Genomic DNA, 23,950 nt, shown 5'->3' with positions numbered 1-23,950 from the left:
CCCTCCACTTAAACCCCTCGTAGTGACACTCTTGAAATTTGATATCATGGCTTTTTAGTGTTTATAGTGACGCAGAGGCCCTGACAGTCAGATCCTGCAAATCAAGGACTCTGGTTTACCCACGTTGTGCTGCTGGTAGTACTTCTTCCCTATTTAAAACCAAGATCCTGCTTCGCCTTTGAGTCCCGTCGTTTTCTCATTTTCGCGCCTCATATATGCGTCCTCTGTGGTATATAGCTGTTTAAAAGTCTAGAAGCAAGTTGCAAGATTTTTTTCCTTTTGGTTAGGGTTAGCTTAGTCGCTCTTTCATTCAAAGGTATCGCCAGCTCTCTCGCTGATAATTGCGTCACTGAGAGAATTCAGCACTGGTAAGTTTCACAGCAGAACACTTCAAATAAACAGAATAGTCTTTCAGTCATGTATATATTTCTTCTTCCTGTACTAGCTTGTAACAACACAGCTCTGGATCATTTTGTCTATCGAAATAGGAGTTAATAGTGTTGTCAGGTTGCTGCAGTGTTATTTGTTTCAATCGTTTTGTCACTACTTTTGTGTTTTTGTGCTTTTCGTATTTATGGGAATAATATGACAATTCACATGCATTAGACTATGTATACATTCTACCTACCTGTTTCACTGAAATACAGTTGGTAATGTTACCATGGCGTGTTTAATGTTCATCTCATTGCTTTAACTTATTAGTAAAGCATCTACTTGGTTTCACCTAAGAACATGCGTCTTTCTAATATGCTATGTGAAGAATAGCGTCTAAATGGAGGGTTAAAATACTGGCAAACAAATCTCAGTACACATCTTAAGCTTGGCCTGCAATTAATAACGTACAATGTCTGCAGTCAGCTGATCAAATGCCCTCTCCTTGGCAACGCAGGTTGGTAGATCCGTTGTGCTTTCTGAGAAATTCTTGCGTAGGGTCCAAAAACTGCACACGGTTTAACTAGGGAATGTGAAATGGTAACCATAGCTTCCAAGGGCTTAAAACAAAAACTATTGAATTCAATTTTTTGTAAACCTTTCAATGGAAAAAGACACACAGAACAGTCAAACATTTGTTGGGTGTAAAATAATGTTTCAAGTATTTATGGTAACACTAACTATTACTACCTTGGATGTTTTGTGCAAGTTCAAAACCAATATCCCTAGAATTATAAAACACAAATGACCTGTCACAGTGATTCTTGCTGATCCCCCAAATAAATCATACAACAGGTCATTCAAAACGTAAATGGGTGTTTCAAGTATTGGAAGTGTGGTACTGCTAGCTGTCAGTTTTATGTAAGGTGACTGTAACAGATTAAAATGCAAACTCATCAATTCCTTAATTTCTCAATTATCTGATTTCTAGATGTTTCTTCTAAGATTTCTTGCTTGAATATTGACAGCACTGCTCTTCATTAGTACTACCATTGAGCGCATGATATCATGACATTGTAAGGTGTACAAGATATAATTTAAGTACAGGATAAATTTCATGGCTTTTTGTTAAAGGTGTTGTAAGACATTTTAAACAAAATATAAGTAAGGAATGATAGAATATGCAAAATCATTTGATGTTCCTTAGTTTAGCTACTGGGCTAGATGGTTTTGACATGAAGTTTAGACAACAGCATGCATTATCTCTTGAAGGTTAGAGGACACCTTGCTTACTTGGAGGCGATGCTGATGTTTGCCAGGTGAAGCAATTTCATCTGCAAATGAAGGTAGTTTGTAACCAAGATGGGTTTCTGAGGAATACTGTTTTATTTGGAAAAATAAAATTGCTTACAAATTGTACCCATTTCAGGTATGTGTTTTGCATTCACATATCAGGTAATGCATTTCTAATTTTTCTCCCCCTCCACTCCACCCTAGCAGCTGGGAAATCTTGACTTCATTAGACTGAACATGTTTGCCTCGGGCTCTTTGGAGTAATTGAGTTGTAACTCAGGTTAGATTTTAAGGGTTTGAATTGTTATTTTAGGTTTTATGGTTAGATGCTCTAGTTAAATTTTAGGTTTATGATTAAATGTAAGGCTACAAACTGGGGTCAGTGCATTGTTTTTAAGGATCACATTCTGTGACTTTACCAAATGCTCTGGTTACTCTTTTGGGGGTTATGGTTTGGAATTGAATTATAAGCTTTTTATCGGTTTGATGCTTGGGGTCTTTCAATCCACAGAACATAATTTTAGAGAAAAACCTGCAAGTGACATGCACACCAAGAAACAAATGGATACTAAAAAGCTTCAATCTTCATGAAAAGTATTTTGCCAAGTATTTTTATCTGGAGAAGATGGTCTGTGTAGCATTTTTGTTGTCATGATATAATTTTATTATTATTGCATTTTGTTTTACTGGAAAATTTTGTGTCACAAACATCATACTGCAGTTGTTACACTCTACCTTACAGTGCAATCTAGCAATTAAAATGGCTGATTCTAAGTTGTGCTTTGCGAGCAACTCTTTCTGATTTTGTAGGACCTAGCTTGAATGATAACCATATCCAGTTTTCAGATAATAAAGATCTAGATAGGCTTTTATCTGCAGCCTCAAGGATACAAATGAATAGTTATATTGGCTGCTGGCTCACCTTCTGTTGTTCCTGGTTACAGTTTTTACAGGATGGTTTCTGAAATGTTTCTTCATGTTTCGCTCTACTGGACAACTTTGCTTATTTTTGTGGATGTGAACCTTTTGTCAAATGTCATCAAATCTGAAAGCTGTTGTAAGAACATGTTATGGCATACCATCAAGTGACCCACTGTGTGATGCTGGATTCCTAGATTATACCATGAGAAGAATAGTTCCATAACACCTCTCCATCCCTCCCTGAAGAAGAACAAGCTTAGTCCAGGTCCAATAAAGTAATGCAGTATTATTTTTTATTCTAGTTCTTGTGTTCTCATCTGTGTTTTTCCACAAAAGGCTGCTTCTACTCTATACCTGCCTTTTCAGTAGAAAGTGGAATTGACTAACTTAGAAATGACTCCAGCATCAGGGCTTTATCATGACTGATAGAGAGAAGCCGGCTTATAGCAGGCAATGTCAGTTATGACCTTAGTTACTCTTATATCAAATTATATCAAATTTGTTTGTGGAATGGCATATCCTATAAATGTGCCTTTATTTTAGCTTCAGAAGAATGTGTTCTTTTGGGCAAACTTAACATCTCCATTTCTCATATCAAACATTCTTATGGCCTTTGAGTGGGGCTAACAGTTTAGTGACACATTATGGATAGTTTTATGTCTGACTCATGTTTGCGACAATTCAAATCCAGTTCACTTGGGACTTCCATGAGTTGTTAAGCAGGTCACATATCTCACCTATTTGGACTAGTTTTAACTTCATGCCCAGGAGTGAAAGGATGCCGTTCTTAACCTCCTGTCATAGCTAATCATCTGTAATGGGTCCTGCCGTCAATGGCAGTGTTGAGTGGTACCACCATTTTGCTCTTTAAAATAGCAAGGATTGTGCAAAATCTTTATACTACTTATGTTAGAAATGTCAGTGGACTTTTTTGAATAAATTTGTTTGAATGCAGTTTGGTTTATTGGTGCATTAATATTCCAGAAACTTCACCGATGCAGACTAGTGTTGTGCACATTGGTTACGTATGTGGTGAATGTTTTGAAATAATGCCTATTTCAATAATCACTGAACCTGTTCTGCTGCTCTGCAGTACAACAATCCCTCACAAGAGACTAATGTTGAATTCCAATTCAGAATGATGATGATACATAGACTCTGCCTAGATAGTGAATTTTATGTGTTTGTTGGATCAGCCAGGAATTTTCCTTTAATTTATCCTTTCACAGGATGTAAGCATTGGTGGCTAGGCCAGCATTTATTGCCCATCTCTAATTGCCACTGAGAAGTGGTAGGGAGCTGCGTGCTTGAAACACTGCTGTCCATGTCTTGTGGGGATACCCACAGTGCTATTAGGAATGGAGTTCCAGGATTTTGACCAAGCAACAGTGAAGGAATGGTGATATAATTCCAAATTAGGATAGTGTGTGACATGAAGGGGAACTCAGCGGTGGTGGTATTCCCATGCATTTACTGCCCTTGTCCTTCTAGGTGGTAGAGGTTGTGAGTTTGCAAGGTGCTGTTGAAGGAACCTTGGTGAGTTGCTGCAGTGCCTCTTGTAAGTGGTACACTCTACTCCCAATGTGCATCAGTGGTGGTGGGAGTGAATGTTTAATGTGATGGATGGGATGCCAATTAAGTGGGTTGCTTTGTCCTGGGTGGTGTCAAGCTCCTTGAGTTGTTGAAGCTGCAGTCATCCAGGCAAGTGGAGAGTATTCCATCATACCTCTGCCTTGTGCCATTTAGATGGTGGACAGGTTTTGGGGAGTCAGGAGGTGAGTTATTCGCCACAGAATTCCCAGCCTCTGATTTGCTGTCATAGTCACAGTAATTATATGGCTGGTCCAGTTCAGTTTCTGGTCACTGGTAACCCCCAGCATATTAATAGTAGGAGAACTCAGTGATGGGAATACCACTGATGTCAAGGGGAGATGGATAGATTCTGTCTTGTTGGAGATGGTCATTGCCTGGCACTTGTGTGATACGAACGTTATTTGTCACTTATTAGCCCAAGCCTGGATGTTATTCAGACCTTGCTGCATACGGACGCGATTGCTTCAGTATCTAAAAAGTCACGAATGGTGCTGAACATTACGCAATCATTTGTGAATATCCCCACTTATAGCTTTACGATGGATGGAAGGTCATTGATGAAGCAGCCGAAGATGGTTTGGGCCTGGGGCACTACCCTGAGCAACTCCTGCAGCGATGTCCTGGGACAGAGATGACTGACCTCCAACAGCCACACTATCTTCCCTTGTGCTAGGTATGACTCCTACCAGTGGAGAGCTTTCCCCCTGATTCCCAATGACTCCAATTTTGCTAAGGCTCCTTGATGCCACACTTGGTCAAATGCTGCCTTGATGTAAAGGGCAGTCATTCTCACCTCACCTCTTGAATTCAGCGCTTTTGTCCATATTACATGGCTGTAATTAGGTCAGCTGAGTGGCCCTGGCGGAACCCAAACTGAGTGTCAGTGAGCAGGTTATTGCTGAGAAAGTGCTGCTATTGATGACACCTTCCATCACTTTGCTGATGATCAGGAGTAGACTGATGGGGTGGTAATTAGCTGGGTTGGATTTGTCCTGCTTTATGTGTACAAGACATACCTGGAGAGTTTTCCACATTGTCGGGTACATGCCAGTGTTGTAGCTGTACTGGCTAAGGGCACAGCTATTTCTGCAGTACAAGTCTTCAGTACTCTTGCTGGAATGTTGTTAGGGTCCCTAGCCTTCGCAGTATCCAGTGTCTCCAGCCACTTCTTGATATCACAGGGAGTGAATTGAATTGGCAGACCACTGGCATCTGTGATGCTGGGGATGTCAGGAGGAGGTAGAGATGGATCACCCACTCAGCACTTCTGGCTGAAGATGGTTGCCGATGCTTCAGTCCTGTCTTTTGTACTGATGTTCTGGGATCCCTCACCATTGAGGATGGTGATATTTGTGGAGCTTCCTCCTCCAGTGAGTTGTTTAGCTGTCCACTACCATTCACAACTGGATGTGGCAGGACTGCAGAACTTAGGTCTAATCTGTTGGCTGTGGGATCAATTTGCTTTGTTTATCACTTGTTGCTTATGCTGTTTGTCATGCATTGTAGCTTCCCCATGTTGACACCCTCATCACCTTCATTTTTTTTAGGTATGCCTGGTGTTGCTCCTGGCATGTCCTCCTGCATTCTTCTTTGAACCAGGGTTGATCCCCCAGCTTGATGGTAATGGTAGAGTGAGGGAACATGCCGGGCCATGAGGTTATAGATTGTGGTTGAGTACAGCGCCTCATGGATGCCCAGTTTTGAGTTGCTAGATCTGTTTGAAATCTATCCCATTTAGCAAGATGATAGTGCCACACAACACCTTTGCCTCCACAAGGAAAGTCACTCCTCACAATACCGTCATGGACAGAAGCATCTGCAATAGGTAGATTGGTGAAGATGATGTCAAGTAGGTTTTTTCTTCTTGGTGGTTCCCTCACCACCTGCCGCAGACCCAGTCTAACAGCTTTGTTCTTTAGGACTTGGCCAGCTCGGTCAGTAGTGGTCCCTCTTGGTGAGGGACACTGAAAGCTCCCAATCCAGAGCACATTCTGTACCCTTGCCACCCTCAGTGCTTCCTCCAAGTTTTTTTTTAACTCATTCATGGGATGTGGCCATCGCTGCTGAGGCTAGCATTTATTGCCCATCACTAATTGGCCTTGAGAAGGTGGTGGTGAGCTGCCTTCTTGGACCAGTGCAGCCTATGTGCTTTGGTTACACCCACAATGTTGTTAGAAAGGGAATTCCAGGATTTTGACCCAGTGACAGTGAAGGAACAGTGATATAGTTCCAAGTCAGGATAGTGTGTGATTTGGAGGGTAACTTGCAGGTGGCAGTGTTACCATGCATCTGCTGCCCTTGCCCTTCTAGGTGGTAGAGGTCATGGCTATGGAAGATGCTGTTCAACAAGGAGGTGTAATGACTCATCAGCTGACAGGGTGGGTGGTGGGGGGTGCAATAGGTGGTAATTAGCAGGAGGTTTTCCTTGCCCATGTTTGACCTGATGCCATGAGACTTCATCGGGTCTAGAGTCAATTTTGAAGACTCCCAGGGCAACACCCTCCCGACTGAAGAAATGGTTCGAGCATTATTGAGGTATATTCCCTCAAAAGGGAAAGGTAGGGCAAACAAATCCAGAGCTCCCTGGATGGAAAAGGAGATAGAAATTAAGATAAAGAAGAAAAAGTGCACTTATGACAAGTGTCAGGTAGAAAATACAATTGAAAACGAGGCTGAATACAGAAGGTTCAGAGGGGAGGTGAAGAAGCAAATAAGGGAAGCGAAGAGGGATTATGAGATAAGACTGGCAGCCAACATAAAGTGGAATCCCAAAGTCTTCTCTAGGCAGATAAATAATAAAAGGGTGGTAAAAGGAGTAGGGCCGATTAGGAACCAAAAAGGGGATTTACAAATGGTGGCAGGGGACATGGCTGAGGTGTTAAATGAATATTTTGAACTTGCTTTTACCAAGGGAGCAGATGCTTCCGAGGCTGCGGTGACAGAGGAGGAGACTCTGTTACTAGAAGGGTTGAAAATTGAAAAGGAGGTATTGAATAAACTGTCGGTATTTAAAGCTGACAAGGCACCTGGACCTGATGAGGTGCATCCAAGGATATTGAAGGACGTGTGAATGGAAATTGCAGGAGCACTGGCCATAATCTTTCAGTCTTTCCTAGACTCAGGGAAGGTGCCAGAGGACCAGAAAATTGCAAACATTACATCCTTGTTTGAAAAAGGTTGTAAGGATAAGCCCACCAATTACAGACCAGTCAGTTTAACTTCGGTGGCATGGAAGCTTCTAGAAACAATTATTCAGGATAGCGTTGATAGCCGCTTGGAAAAATGTGGGTTGATTAGGAAGAGCCAGCATGGACTTCTTAAGGGGAAATCATGTTTAACTAACTTACTGGAGTTTTTTGAAGAGTAACAGAGAGGGTTGTTGTGGGTATTGCTGTTGGTGTTGTGTACATGGACTTCCAAAAGGCATTCGATACAATGCCGCACAACGGACTTATGACAGAAGTTATAACTCATGGAATAAAAGGAACGGTAGCAATGTGGATACAAAATTGGCTGAGGGATAGGAAATGGCAAGTAATGGTTAATGGATATTTTTCGGACTGGAGGAAGATTTGTAGTGGAGTTCCCCGGGGGTCAGTATTGGGACACTTTCTTCTCCTGATATATGTTAATGATTTAGATCTTGGTATGCAGGGGATAATTTCAAAGTTTCCAGATGATACAAAACTTGGAAGCATTGTAAATTGTGAGGAAGACAGTGTAAAACTTCAAAAGGACGTAGACAAGTTGACGGAGTGGGCAGATCAATGGCAGATGAAGTTCAATGCAGAGAAGTGTGAAGTGATTCATTTTGGTAGAAAGAATATGGAGAGGCAATATAAAATAATGGGTACAACTCCAAAGGTTGTGCAAGAGCAGTGGGACATGGGTGTATATGTGCATAAGTCATTAAAGGTGGCAGGACAGGTGGAGAGAGCAGTTAATAAAGCATATAGTATCCTGGTCTTTTCTAATAGGGGCATAGAGTACAAGAGCAAGGAGGTTATGCTAAACTTGTATTGGACACTAGTTAGACCTCAGTTGGAGTATTGTGTACAGTTCTGGGCGTCACACTTTAGGAAAGATGCAAATGCATTGGAGAAAATGCAGAAGAGGTTTACAAGAATGGTTCCAGGGATGAGATACTTCAGTTATGAAGATAGATTGGAGAAGTTGGGACTGTTCTCCTTGGAGAGGAGAAGGCTAAGAGGAAATTTGATCGAGGTGTTCAAAAATCATGAGGGGTCTGGACAAAGTAGATAGCAGGAAGCTGTTCCCACTCATAAAAGGATTAGGAATGAGAGGGCACAGATTTTAAATGATTTGCAAAAGAAGCAAATGTAAGTGAGAAATTACTTTTTCACACAAGTGATTCGGGTCTGGCATGCACTGCCTGGAGGTGTGGTGGCGGCAAGTTTAGTTGAGGCATTCAAGAGGGCATTAGATGATTATTTAAGTAGAAACAATGTGCAGGGTTACATGGAAAAGGCAGAAGAATGGCACTGAATCATAATGCTCCTTTGGAGAACAGGTGCAGGCACAATGGGCCGAATGGCCTCCTTCTGCTCTGTAACAATTCTATGATCCTGTATACCACTGTGCCACCACCACTGTTGGATCTGTCCTGTTGATGGGACATAAGATACAGATGGATAGTGATGGCGGTGCCTTGGGACATTGCCTGTAAGGTATGATTCGGTGAGTACAACTGAGCCAGGCTGTTGTTTGTTTAGTCTATGGGACAGTTCTCCTATTTTTGGCACAAGCCCCCAGATATTAGAAAGAAAGACTTTGCAGGGTCAACAGTGCTGCATGTGCTGCTGTCATTTCAGGTGCCAAGAGTGACTTTTTGGGCTATTTAACATTGCCGTGAGTCTGGAATCACATATAGGCTAGACCAGATAAGGACAGCACATTTCCTTCCCCAAAGGACATGAATGAACCAGATGGGTTTTTACAACAATCAACTATAGTTTCCTGTTCACCATTACTGAGACAAACGTTTAATTCCAGATTTAGTAATTGAATTTAAATTCCAGCAGTTGCCATTGTGGGATATGAACTCAGGTCCCCAAAGCATTAGCCTGGGCCTCTAGATTACTAGTTTGGTGACATTACCACTATGCCACCACTTGCTCAAATGGAAGCAAAGTGGCCAGGCAGGGATAAGTTGTTAACTGTTATGTTAGGTAAGGAGAGGCACTGATAGTGTTTTACTACTTTTTCAATCAAAAAGGATAGACTGGATTTCTTTTCTTTCTGTCAGGGGATGTGGATGTTGCTGGCTCAGTTAGCATTTATTGGTCATCATTAATTGCCCTTTGGGGCTGCCATCTTGAACTGCTGCAGTCCATGCAGTATATGTACACTCACAGTGCTACTAGGAAGGGGGTTCCAGGATTTTGACCCAGTGACAGTGAAGGATCTTGGACTTGGGGCACTAGGAGATGAATAAAATTGAATAGTAAAACATTGCAAGTACAATCAAAGTGTTTTGCAGCCCTGTTTTCACTGAAGTAAAAAGAACTAATCAACAGGGATTGTTTAAAGTTAATGGAAACAGTAAGTAGTGCTGGGGAAGGTTGGCCATCAACTCAGCTAGACATCTATTTAAGGCGATTCCAGTGCAATGCTGGTCTTATTATGCTGGATTTTGCACTGTGCTCAAGTTGTGACTTTGGTTTCTGTGATATTTGGAATGAGTGCATTTAAACAGAAGCAACCAAGATACTGCAAAAAAGTCAAAGCATTCTGAATACATCCATTGACCTCCTGCAAACTTGTTTTCCTAAGTAGAAAAGTAGAACATGTGAGGAAGCTAATTTAGTGAGAATTAATTTTCAATATTTTAAATTAATAGTGTAAGAAAAAAATGCCATTTCATAAATCGGATAATTTCTTTTTTAATATCAGCGATGCCACATTCGGCGTAACTGAAGTGACTCTATGGAAACTAATATTTGGTACATATCAAAATATATAGAAATTACAGCATGGAAACGGGCCATTTGGCCCAACCAGTCTGTGTCAGAATTTAATAACTAGATTTAGATTCCTAGAATTAGAAGTTTGGGGAAATTATCAATAGACCAGAAGCAATCAAGCTACACTGCAGGCTGCTTAACTACTTTATTCAAGCAGAGATGTACATTCGGATAATATTCAACTGAACTTTTGGGGGTTTGCTAATCCCTCAGGCAGGCTCAGTGTAAAGGGCAAACATATTTATAGTAATCCAAATCAGACTGCAATGAGTGCATTGCATATTGCTATATGGTGTACTTATGTAATACAATTACAAAAAAATGGCATGTGGATCACTTTTTCATATATATTTAAACAAAAAATATAAAGCTTAGAAAGGTACTTAGATGAAACGAAAACATATGAGTTTTCCTTGAGCAATTTACCATGATGTGTTTAAAAACAAATGACACATCACGTAGCTCAATAATTTCCCATGACCGAGTCACCAGCATGAAGCATGTAATTTAGCATGATTTAAGATGCATATCTCTGGGTTTGTGCGTTGTTTCCAGATAGGTTTTAGTTTCCCTGACCTTTTCTGATACATTTTTGGCAATCGCCCCTGCTTATTTCATTTTGCACACTATATGCTTGTCACCCAGGTTATAGCTGTAAAAGAAAGCAATATATTTTAGGCAGTCCACCTGAACTATACAGTAACCAATTGTGCTAATAGAAATAATACAGCATGTACAACATTATTGGGAAAGTGCATATGGTTACTTCAGAAGTGAAAGATGCTGACATTTTCTTCTACAGATTGTAAGGGATTTCTAAAATCATTTTTCTGCTCTTCTTGTTCTTAAGTGTATTGTTTCCCTGTTTCCTCCATGGCATATAATTCTTTTACCTGAAGAGGATAGGTGAATTGGCTTCTGTCAATGGTGCTAAACAGAGAATGAATCGTCTTCATGAGCTTTGACTCTCCAGCTTTCCTTTTTTTTACTCTCTCTTGTGTGTTTTATCTCTGCCTAGTGTTTGTCCAGACATCCTGGCTGAGGTTGGAATCTCACCACAAGAGGAACCACAACTTTAAGCTTGTTTCCTATCATTCCATTGTTAAGTGCCTTTCCTGTAGGATTTCAGCTGCCATTTTCAAATCACCTTGTTGAGGCTCCACCTTTTTAATGTAGTGGAACCACACATGCATGGTAGAGGTTTGATGCACACAACTGAGTTTGAATACTGCTGAAAAGAGAGACATGTTGCCAAAGCTTTCTGTCTTGCATTAATCAGGATAAATGCAAGAATGCCAAATTTCAAATGCTCTCAACAATTTATGCTGCAGGAGAAAAGGGTACTGATTGGTTTGCATGTTGACTCTGATAGGCCAAAGTGTTGCCAGTGTTTGGCTTTGGACTGATGGCAGCATGCTTTCCAAAAAAGACCTTCTGCCTGTCACACAATTGAGCAACATGTGTATGAATTTCAGTGCTGGTGTGAAGCCAAATATGCCGTACATCCTAATGATTGGCTGATCAAATCAAACAGCATGTTGCTTTGGTTGTTTATAATAGGCAGAGCACACCGTACTCAACCAGCCCCTTCTTCTAAAACCCAAAACAAAACGTCTACTGTTAGATGTGATTCCGCAATTGGGCAGTTGCTGAACAATCCTGGATGTGCTGCTACACTAACAGCTAATTTTAAGAAAATCAGTCAAGCTTGTGACTTGGCTCATTTACTGTTGCTAGAAGTGACATCCCTTCACACTCAGGGACACGTTCTCTGCAAACAAAAGGAATATGCTCAAGCCTGGTGCCTTTTTTGAATTGCCCAGAACTTGGGGAGTCAATACTTCCCCATTGCTTTCTCCAAGGCAATGCATCAGCCAATCAGAATCAACTTGCCAACCAGTCAGCACTCTTTTCTCCTTTAGTATAAATTGTTGTGATCGTTTGAAATTTGGCATTCTTGCACATGTCCTGATGTGTGCAAGACGAAAAGCTTCGGCAACACGTCTCTCTTTTCAGCAATGTTCAAGTTCCATACTATCAAACAACTGCTTGTTAAACCGAGTTTCTGAATGTAAGTCTTTCTTGGTCCAACTACACTTTCATTCAGTTTCTCACAGTAGCAGGCAATCTCTACCACATCAACACACATTCCATGGTATCTCCAGGACATTTAGCAATCAGGGCCCATCAATTAATTTGTGACACTTCTGCCGCTGTACCCTCCACCCATGGCCCCTCCACCCTTCACCACCTCCCAAACCCCCCCTCCGCTCCCCCCACCCCAACAGCTGCCTACATTGTCCACTCCATCTGTAACTAAATACAGATCTTGCCTCTAATATTGACTGCACTCTGGTCAGTGTGAAAGAAAAATTCTCGGACATTTAGGAAATAGGTAGAACCCATTTAGCAAACTCTATTCAGCGTGCAACTGTTGCAAGTAATTGTGACTCAGTGGATCTAATAAGGAATAGAAGTGGCTGGGATATGCTTGACAAGGGTGACTGTAAACAGCTATAACGTGTGTTGACTTGTGCTCACTGCTGGTGAGGACAGGAAAGTATGGTCAGTATCATACTTATAAAAGTGACCATAAATACAAATTTCATTATGGAACTTCAACCATTGAATTTCGAGATTTTGAGAACTGTTAATGGTTTAAATAGTGATTCTCTGTTATGAAGCTAAAACTTATTAGAGAGCAAAATTATTTAATATTTCATGTTGCATGCATTAACAATTCTTTGAAAAACAAATTCTAGATTTATTGAGTCATTTAATATACAACAAATCCCAAATACGGATGTTTTCTAAAGGCTAAACTGGTGCTAGCTACATTGAATAACACGGTTTCTCAAAAAACAAGTGCTAAGTTTAAACAGTTGCGAAATGTACTGCAAAAGCCAAAGATATAGATTTGCTTTAAGGGTTAAAATTATGACAAAAGTACAATTTCCACAATAATGAGTGGAATTACTTAGAGCCTGGTTTCAGATTGGCCTGCTTCAATTGAAACATTTGACAGGAAGCAAGAGTGTTAAGTTGCTGAGTTTGCCACACTGCACCAGCTTATTCTGGTTTTAGTCATGCTGGTACCTGTTTAACCCTGCTTAAATGCTTTGTCATGCTAGGCCATTTACTGGGCAGTGGGCAGTCAGAATCTGCACACCTTCAAGGGAAAAAGAGCAGATGATTGTTTTGGGATCAAGGAAAGATTGTGCACTGTGGTTCAGTAAATGGTTTAATGTTAACCTCAGTGCTGTAGTCTTCTATCCTTAAAAGAAAGATGCAAGAATATGCTACAGTAAAGCATCTTTTTTCAATTACTTTAAACAGTTTGAAATAATATACAGAAGAAAAGCATGAAATCAGTTCGTAAGGTGGCTGTCTTTCCACATGGAGACGGTGACGTGCTGCGTCACCTATTGTAAAGAATTGAAGCCTAATACTGGACATGCACTGCACTGGCTGTGACAGTGACTGTTAATTTTCATGCCTCTGGCTCCTTCCAAACTGCTTGTGAGGACATCAGCAATCTCAGTTAGTTTGCTGTGCACATGGTGATTTGGCATGCCACTGATGCAGTGTGTGTGATAGCATGGAGGCTGACAATTGGGAAGTAAGTGCATTGGGATTTGTTCACATTTCCAGATTCTAGCAGTTGGAAGGCATTGTTGTCTACTTGCATGTAGCCCAGCATGCTCCCCCTTCTTGAAGCAAATCTATTTCTGAACAGCAAAGGTTTCTATTTGCTGCTCATTGTGTATGTTGTTTGACTACTTGAAGGTCTGAGTCTGGTATCCTGGTGGTAGTCATAATGCTTTCATATTGTGTCAGTTCTCAATATCCACTCTGTAATACCTGTGCTGGGGCTCAAAGGCTTTTTAAAAATCCATTCATGGGGTTGCACATCAGAAGCTGGAGGTGAGCCTCCTTCTTGACTCCAATTAAATGGCTCACTAGACTATTTCAGAGGACAGGTCAACAAGATGGCTGTGGGTCTGGATCAGACTGGGTAAGGATGGCAGATTTCCTTCTCTAAAGGACATTAATTTTTATGACAACCTGGTAGTTTTCATGGTTACCATTATTGATGTTAGCTTTTTATTCCAGAATAATTTAGTTTCAATTTTCTCAGCTGCCTTGGTGGGATTTGAACTCATGTCTCTGGATCATTAATCCAGTAACATAACCACCATGCCACTGTAGTGTTATGCAATGTTACACTTTATTCCCACCAACCAGCTCATGACTCCTCTCAGGAACCCAGGCACATACACAGAACTCCAATATAATGAGAGCCATGCATCAAAAGGATTGTCACCAAGCAACCCGTTGGTATCCTGAAGCAACAGTTTCACTTTCTGGATGAATTGGAAGAAGTTCATCAGGTCAATCCAGAGTGAGTCTCAAGATTCTTAATGCTGCATGCTTCTCAATCTAGCTATTCAAAGGGAAGTTAACTTTGAAGATTCCTGAGGAGGAAGAAGTGGAACAGGAAGATGAAGAAGGAACTGAAGAAAGCAAATGAGCATGACCCAACAGAAGTTACCAGAACTGCTGTGCAGCAAATTATTGAGAAGCGATTCTCTTAATTGGTCCCTTCCCTCCCCCAACAACAACAGCTCTTCCTTCCATTGGACCCAGTCCTCACACCCATCATATTACTGTCCTTAAACTGCACAACTTTTGTGTCCCTCTTGCATCAATAAGATTTTGAAGGCCAATAGGGATACTAAAAGCAAATATTTAACTTCATTACTGCAACAGACTCTTGTCTTGATTTGACAAATGTTTACATGACTTATCTATTAGTAAATCAACTTTGTACAACCCAGTGTCTGTCATGTGTGCACGTGACCAATTCTATTCCTCCTGCGATGTAGGTCCTGAGTAACTGCAGCTTGGAATGTGGAAGGCCACTGAAGTTTCATTGATAGCACTTGAGATGACAGTGGTGAACACCCTTGAGGGTATCCGAATGTTGTGGAGCTGGTTACAGACTGCTGGGATTGGCTCTGGTGGGGCAATCTGATCCAGCTAGCTTTCAGGTGCTAACAGCACCACTGGTTGTGAGGGTAATTGGGGAGCCAGTAGGCGCCTGCTTCATGGAGCCAAAGGCACTCAGAGGAGCGTCAGCACTCCCTTTGTTCTGCACACAAGCAGAGTGCCATAAGCATACTGTGAGGCTCTATGAGACCCTACTCATACTCAACTTTGATCTTTGTAAGCCAGAGGAGATGCTGATCTCAAAGCCAAGATGATAGATATTTGAGCCTCTCTCAAATGAATTGGAGCTGATTGCAGAGTTGGGATTCTGCAAAGTTCATAGAGCTGATTAGTCACTCTGTTTGGCTGCGTGGTCTTGATGCTGTGCACAAGTTGAAACTGGACTTTTCTGCATTCTCCGATGAGAATGTGCATGAGCTCTCTAAAAAGCAGCCCAGTCCATTTAAAAGGGCTGTGTGAATTGCTATCAGCCTTCTTAGTTACAGCGGGAGCCATGTCTCCATCTGTGCCCCATGTGCAAGCAAGGCTAGGATGTGAGTTCCAACAAACTGCTTCTTTGGCATTCTATACCTCTGCCCTTGCTCTTACACACTCATGCCGAGCGGATCTCTACATGCAGACACTGCCGCACTGCATACAGCAATGGGCTCTGAGCTGATAAGTGCAAGTGTAAGGTTGAGGTACGCTTGCTGTTCTGCAGCACTGCTCTCTTATTCTTCCTTTTATCTCTGAGGGCTGTGTGTAAGCAGAAACAGATGCATGGCTTCTGGAAGGGTGGGGTTTAAGTGAAAAAAGAAGATAGCTGAAAATCCTGCAGGACTTGCCCTCTAACATCACCAGATACCATGCTCCTGACATGCCTCTGCCCACGATGTCCATGATCTGCTCTACAAGTGGGGACAGCACATGGATGAAGTGTGGTCCTTTTTCTGTGGCTGCTGGCTCTCTGTTTTTGGGTGTGACATTGCCCTGCATGAAAGAAGAAAGTGTACCCATGCTAGAGTAATGATAATTTTTGAGGACGAGTGAGGGTAGAGGAGTGTTGCTCATGTGGCAAGATGGAAGAGGCATGAGGAGGTGAAAGAAGTAATAATGAGGATAGTGACAGCTCTAGTGTGTTGCAGTAGGAGCTGAAGGCAGCAGAGTAAAGTGTGCTGCAGCATTTGTAGGAGAGTAATAGCAGTTGAGGGAGGGACAGGCCGTGAGCGCTGCAGCAATATGTGGTGCAAGGCTAATCACAGAGTAGTGATAGATATGAGCTGCGAACTTACTCTGGCTAACCTTTCGAAGTCACCTAATTCCTTCCTGCATTTAATCTGTGGCTTGGGGGATGTACGCTCTCTACTCTTTGCACTGTGCCACCTTTTCCCACTTGTGTCTGGCAGCTGACCTGAAAATCTTCCTGTTGTCCCATCTTCTGCTGACTTCTTCCATCAAAACCTCACAAATGGAGTCTGAAAGCAAGGCGAGGCTTTGCAACTTCTCCTGCACCTGACATTGCCCACAGATAGTGGCCTGCAGCCAAAGTGCATCTCCTCTTTAAAAGTTGCAGACTGCCTTTAAATTACATCAGGTGTGTGCAAATTGGCACCCCCCCTCCCCTCCCCTCCCCCCCATCAAGTGAGCTGCCTGCCAACAGCATGAGTTGTACTGGCAGCCTACTTTATTTTAATTGTTGAGGTCCACATGTTTGAGATCTTTCTTGTGGGCCGGTGATCAGTCAGTGTCCCACAAGCGATGTCCATACTGCCCACAAAAACACACTCAAGCGATGTCCATACTGCCCACAAAAACACACTCAAAGCAATTAGAAATCAATTAATCTAACTTCATGTTTTGAAAGAATGAAGAAAGAAAAACATTTTCTAGTTAACCTTCTATTCAGCTCTTTTTGTCTAGCATCATTTACTGCTGCTTCAGGTAATTTTATTTATTTTATGTTTAAATATACACTGCCGATAAATATGGGTGAAAAATTTGGATAATCTCTTAACTGTGGCCTTCATGTGCCATGAAGAAGCTGAATGGTACCAAGTTGCAAATACAATAATGTTCAAAGAATAATATATCTTGTGACACCAACATTTAAATCATTGCTCTGGACCAAGCTCTTCTTTATATCACTAATGTACCAATCCACTGCTTTAAAAATGCAGGAAGAGGGCAGGCTGGTCCTGCTTCTAATCATGTTGAAGGTTAGGTCATAGATCTCCCTTCCCAAATTGGAAAGAAAAATGTTTGTGCATATTTTATGCCCAATTCTAATTTAATCTTAAAAATAGATGGGCATACAGAAACCCTACATATGTAAATCCTCTTATGATTTCCAGCTAGTTCTGCATGATCAGAACATGTACTGTTGGAAGTCCACTAATTTTACTGGTCCAGTCCCAGAATGTCATTTAAGTGGCTGCTTGTCACTTAGCAGCAGGTTTTGCTCCCTGATTACAAGTCATTTGCACTTAAAAGTGGTGATATCTGACTTGGATCTTTTTTGTGAGTAGACATTTACCTAATTCCTTTTGTTTTCCCCTTTTAAAATATTTCTATGGATTTTTCTGGACTTTGATAAGATTAGCTTTACTTCAGCGCACTAAGAATGCACAGTGTTGTGTTTTGTTGTATTTATAGAGATGAGCTAAAATAATCTCTGCTCATATCAGACAGCATTGAAGTTTCTTACACCCTGCATAGAGTTACAAAATAAGAACTTATTTTTGGATACTCAAAGCTGACAGACCAACTCAGTAATAAAAATTGCAAACGTTGTATGTTGGCTCAGAATTATATTGCACTATAGAGGAACAGGTTACACAATTTGCATTGATAGAATTTAAAAAACAAAGCTGTTTGCTGATATTCAATGAACACTACATTGCATTTATTCCTTCCAGGAAAGCTTTGCACCAATCTGCAGTGAAAATGTTTATACAATATATATTTTGATATTTTGCCTGTGATAAACCCAGGTTATTGTTTTTGGCAAGAGCAAAACAAAAACACAGTTGTGTAATAATAGTGTAGTTGGAATTGCTCACCCCATTGTGTATGTGTTTTGCAGCTACAAGATTCAAAGTCAGATGTGTAGAGATACAAATTGCTTACTAATCTACGTACAGCTAATTTATATTGGATGGACTTTAATGAGATGCACCCAATCTTTTTACTTGTGCCATGATTAGAATCAAGCCCCAGGTCTTGATAAATATTCCATCAGAGTATTCAAATTACCCTTAAGGGCATTAATATAGGATAATAGATGGCTGGCAGTGAATTACAAGGCAGTAATTCAATCGAGTGGCTCTGATGATGTCATAAATTGAGAGTACTAAGTGGCTTCTGAGCATTAGCAGACCACCACCACCACCCCCTCCCCACCAACCCCCCCTCCCCCCTACCCGATTTAATTATCACCTTAATCCTACTGCAGTCTCCACGTTCTTCAACACACAATATATAAAAGAGTATTTGGGCCAACCTTCAACAATTTAGGATGCCATGGTGGGCACAGTGGATTGGTAGAGGGCTAAGGCTGCACTGAATTGCTGATTTCAGTTAATTTGTGTTGGGTGTGGGGTCAAGGGACTTCCCTTATTTCCAATCAGTTAATTCGAGGGCATTCAGCTGCACTTCTATCACCTAGATCAAAGGCATTAGTGGAGGTGTAGGGGGGAAGTACCCAATTTTTATTCCAGTACAGATGCATAACTAATTGCAAAGCAAGAAGACAATGCCTCAAATAAAATAATTTAGCCTAACATCGTTTGAAATTTCGAAGCACAACATAATTTTCAGACAAATCCACAGAGAAAATGCAACTGAACAACCTTAATCTGGTGTATTTGTCTAATGGAGTTGTTTGAAAATGGTGTTCTTATGGTTGCCCGGAAGTTTTCTGCCTTGTGTTGGTGCCATTTTTGGAATAGTCATAACAAGACCGTTCAACAAGAAACTTCAATTGAAACTTGTTAAATTGTCACCATTTTTCCTTTAGTTGGTATTGTGTATAATTTCTTATATTTATACTAATTTCCCCATCCCATTTTGAAATTATTTTTTCTTTTTCCCTCACTACTTTTAGGTTCCCCTGCACCATGTATTATTTTCTTACCAAGAGAGTAGGCAGGTAACCAGTAGCTAGAGGTGACTCTGTAATCAGCCACAAGGAGATGTTTAGATTGATTTCCCCATGTTATTTTCTTTCTCTGATGGATCGGCAAACTCTTACCTTAAGAGATTTTTTGAGGCTCTTAGTGTCGAACACTATTAAATTGTAGGAGGAAGGGAAAATTGAGTGACATATGGATTTGCATCATTTTGACCTGCTGGGAAAAGAATTGGAGTCAGCCTGATTACTCGTGATTTCAATCCATTAAGATTCAAGGAGAGGAAGGATGGCATCTTTTGAGTTTGGCTCCTTTCTGTTAAAGAATGGTAAACACCTGTTAACTATTTATTTAGGCAAAAAAATGTCCAATTAAAAACGTGATCTTTTCTCCCCCTTTTTTCCTTCATTGAAGACGCTGGGGTGCAGTTCCACAAGTGTCGGCAGCCCTCCCTAACTTCGCCCAAGAGCCCATTCTACATGTGGAAGCTTAAACCGTGAGTATCGGCAGGTTGTTTCACTCTGAAGGCCATAGAGCCACTCTTCTTTCGATGTCTGCTGATATACTTTCCAGTAGCGGTCACTGGATAGTAGTCGAGAGCTGGAACCCTGATTGCTTTCCTTCCTTCTTCCCTTTCCTTGTTGCTTGTCTGGAGACACTGAGGTTTATTGCAACATCTTATCACTATTCCAACTGAGATCAACGAACTTAGCACAGATCAGAGACTGAACTTGGGAGATTACAGTCCTGTGTGTCTCAGTATCACATTCAGTGATGCATTTACCAAACCAACCAATCATGGAAGCTAAATGTAACCATTTCACATTTTTTACTAGCCTTTTATTCATATTTGGCCATGCCCTCCTTCCTTCAAAACTCAAGATTGTTTGGTGACATCATGAAAATATTTTTTGCCTTTGTAGGTCACATGATCCTCCCATGATATTGGACGTTTCTGATCTGATACTCAACATGCCAATGATTCTCAATCCCAGGTGAACAGTAACTGCAACTCTGGGAAATAAATAAGCATATTTAGAGATTAGAAAGCAGTCCACTGACAGCATGTTGTGTCTATGTACTGCATTCTGGAGAGCTATAAAGTGGGTTTACATTCACACTTCCCACCTGTTGAGTGACTGAACCATTGGGAGGAGGGGCTGGAGGGAGACAAAACAACATATCTAATGGAGGTGAAGGGTGAGAACTCATCAGCTTGAGTGCCAGTGCTTGACACTTGGCAACAGGTCGTGTGTCTGCTGTCTCAGCAGGGGAATCACGCACAATAAGATGGGAAACTTCAATACAAGACACAAAAAAATGGCACATTGAAAGGACATGACAGTGTTTGTAACATTTATTGGAGCCAGAAAAGATATTTCTCGTGCAAGTGAGGTGCTCCCCAGCTAATCTGGAGAAGGAAAAATGAAATTAGGATGCATCTGCTTTTGCTCTGCTTTTGATAAAAAAATTGGAGGGTAATAAATTCATCAAACTAAAAATGCAGGAGCTAATAGACTACTCAAGTTTCAATGCATGGAAAATAGAAAGCAGGCTCCTATTACCGCAAAGATACACAGATGCTGTCTGCTTTAATCGCTTGGTCATGGTTGGCAGACAGTTAGTCATCACAGGCTATGACAGGGTGAAAGCAGGGTGCCAGGGTCCCTTTCAAGTGAAAATTTGATGCAGAAAACATTCTCTTTCTCCCTCCCCAGAAGTTAACAGCAACATTTCACTTCAAATCATTAGTCTCGCATAACTCAATCAATATGGATTTACTCAAAAATCAATTTCCTACCGCAAATATGATTGTTAAATAATTCACAAGTAACAAGCCCTCTGGCACCTGGAGGTTGAAGGGGGGTAAGTGCTGAACAAGATTTAAAGCAGATTTCAATTAAATGAAGAGAAAAAAAATATTAACATTCAGTCAGCCTTTGAAACTTTTCTTCGCTTGGCCAGAAAAATTTTTTTTTGGAAAGGGAGGGGGCAAGTGGAGGAAGAGCACAGCAGAAAGCTGCATAAATCAGCGCAGGTGCAATGAAGCAAACTTAACTGTTCAGCATATGTAAGTGCAATCTGAAAATCATTGTCTTGCAAAGAACACTTGAAATTGGTCCCTAATGGCCTCTGCTTTTGTCATATGGTCTTGATTATAACGATAAAATTGCATTGCCATGCCTTTAGTGAGAACGAGGTGGATGAATAATTGTTACGTGTGTTGAATACAGTGTGTGCGTGTGTGTGTGTGTGTGTGTATGTGTGTGTGTGTATAGACAGCCACTGGACCATACTCTCCATCTGTGAAGCAGTTTTCAAAGAGACCCCTCTCATGCTGAAAGGTACCTGCTGTAGCAGTATTATTTTATTGGGAAAACCAGCAGGGTGCTTGAAGGTGTGTGGAAACCTGGTGCAGATATGATGGCTGAATCTCTGTTTGCATCAAGCTCAATAATAAATTCCAGCTAATTCATTTTTTATTCTCTCTCGGGGTCTGCTTGCAGACTTGACTTAACAGAGGAAGCATCAAGTTACTTCCTTTAAATAATTGATGTCTCTCGGCCTAAGCCAGCTCAGAAGAAAATCTGAAAATAGTGACTGATTAAGTAAATATGTAGCTTTTGCATTCCAGATATGTGGGTGGGATTGCTGTCATTGGATCTTTGTCTAGCGCTTTCCATTTCAGAGGATGTACATTTCACAGGTTGTCATTACTATCAAAACTGCTTTTAAAGCGACTGCTGTCCTTTTAGTTTGGCCTATGTAGGTAGGTTTCTGTTACTATTACAAAAACAGTTCCACATAACCACTTCCACTACATACCAACTATAGAATTTGCTGAAAAATGTGAATTTTCAATGAAATGCACTGCAATTGACTTCACAATCGTTAATGTTTCATTTTGATCGTCATCACAAATCAATGATGCCGAGTGCTGTGGCAGTTGGCATCCACATTGAAAGCCAGAGTCAGCAGAAAAACAAACCCAAAATGGATAAAACCAACCCATACAATTTACTGTATGTATTATTAAAAATAACAGATACCTAGTAGTGATTACAAGGCAGTAATCTAATCTCAGAGTTTAGATGACAGTTATAAACCACTCAAGGTTTGCTCTTGTGGCTTATGACATCACCTGAACCCCTGTATTAAATTACTGCCTTGTAATCACTCTTTGGTAACCATTATGCTCCAATACATATGGCATTGCTTATTTTCTAGTAATCCATTCTGAAAACAAACTTATAATGCTGCAGTGGCAGCCATGTGATGCCCTTTTAACATTGAGCCTAATATTGTTATCAAGTTTATTATCCTTTCACCTTTGTAATTGTAATGAACATTGCACTACATATTGTAAAGAATAACCAGAGTTGCTAGTGAATTAAGGTCAGAGTTCAATCACTCTTCTGTTGATATAAATTGCTTAAATTTTGCTGTCTTGGTTCACAGTCCAATGAAAGTTGTGATTGTTGTTAGCTGTCCATTATTTTGCATCTTAGCCCTATTAGACTATTGTCTGATTTGAAAAAAATAATTCTAATAAAACCATATGATTTTTTTATTTGTTTATAAGAAAATGATATCATTTAACATATTCGGGTCTGTATAAGAGTGCTTGAGAATTGGGATTAAATATGGTAGCTGCAAGTCTTCTTCATTGGAGGGTTTTGGGGTAGGGAGGGAGTGTTGGAGGCAAGGTGATTGCTAATCGGCTGCTCGACAATGAGAGGTATCACACTAAACCTTAGTCTGTCCTCGCCTGACATAATTACTTGAATTCACAAAGTGCACTTTCTAGCAAAAAAACTGATTTCCCATCCCCAATACGTAACCTGGGAGATTGAGGAGAGACTGCATTTGTCTCACCACCGCCTCAACTGAGACCAATAACTCAGGACATGCCAGTGGTAAACCTGGGATTACTTTGGTCATCACACCTTCTAGAGTGGTATATGCAATGAATAAATCTTTAAATGATTATTTTCTAGAGGTCCTTTTTGAGGAATCCTTTATTAAACTTTTACTGTGCAGTTAATTTTAAAATTCCTCCATTCAAAGAAATTAAGTCATTTTTTGTTTGTGTGTGAAAGTGCTAACTTATTCTTTGTGATACTTGGCATTGCAATCAAAGCTATATGGTTTGTGTATCTATGCAACTGACTTTTGTTCTTTTAGCTGGGTTCCTGCCAAATATAAAACCAGCACACATGGTTCAACAGCCAAGGTCAGTGAGATGAGCACACAAACTGTATATTCTGAATCAAACCTTAGAGTAAAAACCTGAGTCTTTTTATATAACAGAAGATATTATGAAGCCTTATTTGTTTTCAACAAAGTCGTTTTGAACTCCAAATTGATCAATCAAGGAAACAATAGTTTTGTGATAAATATGAAGCATTACAATTCTCTGCAGAAGAGCTGAATAATATACAGGTCTGATTGTCAGTCACACAACTTAATTGTGCAAAGTAATGACTGCATCAGAATAGTTAATAGGGGTGCTTTTATTGTCAGGTCAGCCAATGCGTTAATGGAAAATAAAACAGCATAAACTTTTTGCTGCAAACTGTTTTGTGGAAAGACAATCCAATAAAGAGCAAAAATGAACATCTCATCACTAACCTTTTTAATCAGATAGTAATGATGAAGGAAACATTAGTG

At 40.6% G+C, this 23,950-nt stretch overlaps 1 protein-coding gene across 3 annotated transcripts in view; it reads left to right on the top strand.

Annotated features, from left to right (window-relative positions):
• esrrga (estrogen-related receptor gamma a) overlaps positions 1 to 23,950 on the top strand; it is a 264,887-nt gene that overhangs the window by 1,262 nt on the left and 239,675 nt on the right. The window contains exons 1-2 of one of the 3 annotated variants that reach the window (XM_041213282.1): positions 152 to 368; positions 19,694 to 19,775. The exons of 1 other annotated variant lie outside the window; for it this stretch is intronic. In XM_041213282.1, coding sequence (XP_041069216.1) covers positions 19,759 to 19,775 — 17 coding nt within the window. In that variant the 5' untranslated portion in view covers positions 152 to 368; positions 19,694 to 19,758. Of the gene's footprint in view, positions 1 to 151; positions 369 to 19,693; positions 19,776 to 23,950 lie in introns of those variants that run through there. One more of the 3 variants, XM_041213275.1, reaches the window with a different exon arrangement.

This window comes from Carcharodon carcharias, chromosome 2, assembly GCF_017639515.1.
Source record: "Carcharodon carcharias isolate sCarCar2 chromosome 2, sCarCar2.pri, whole genome shotgun sequence".
In the NCBI taxonomy this organism is placed as follows: Eukaryota; Metazoa; Chordata; class Chondrichthyes; order Lamniformes; family Lamnidae; genus Carcharodon; species Carcharodon carcharias.
This window is presented reverse-complemented; position numbering and strand designations above follow the sequence as displayed.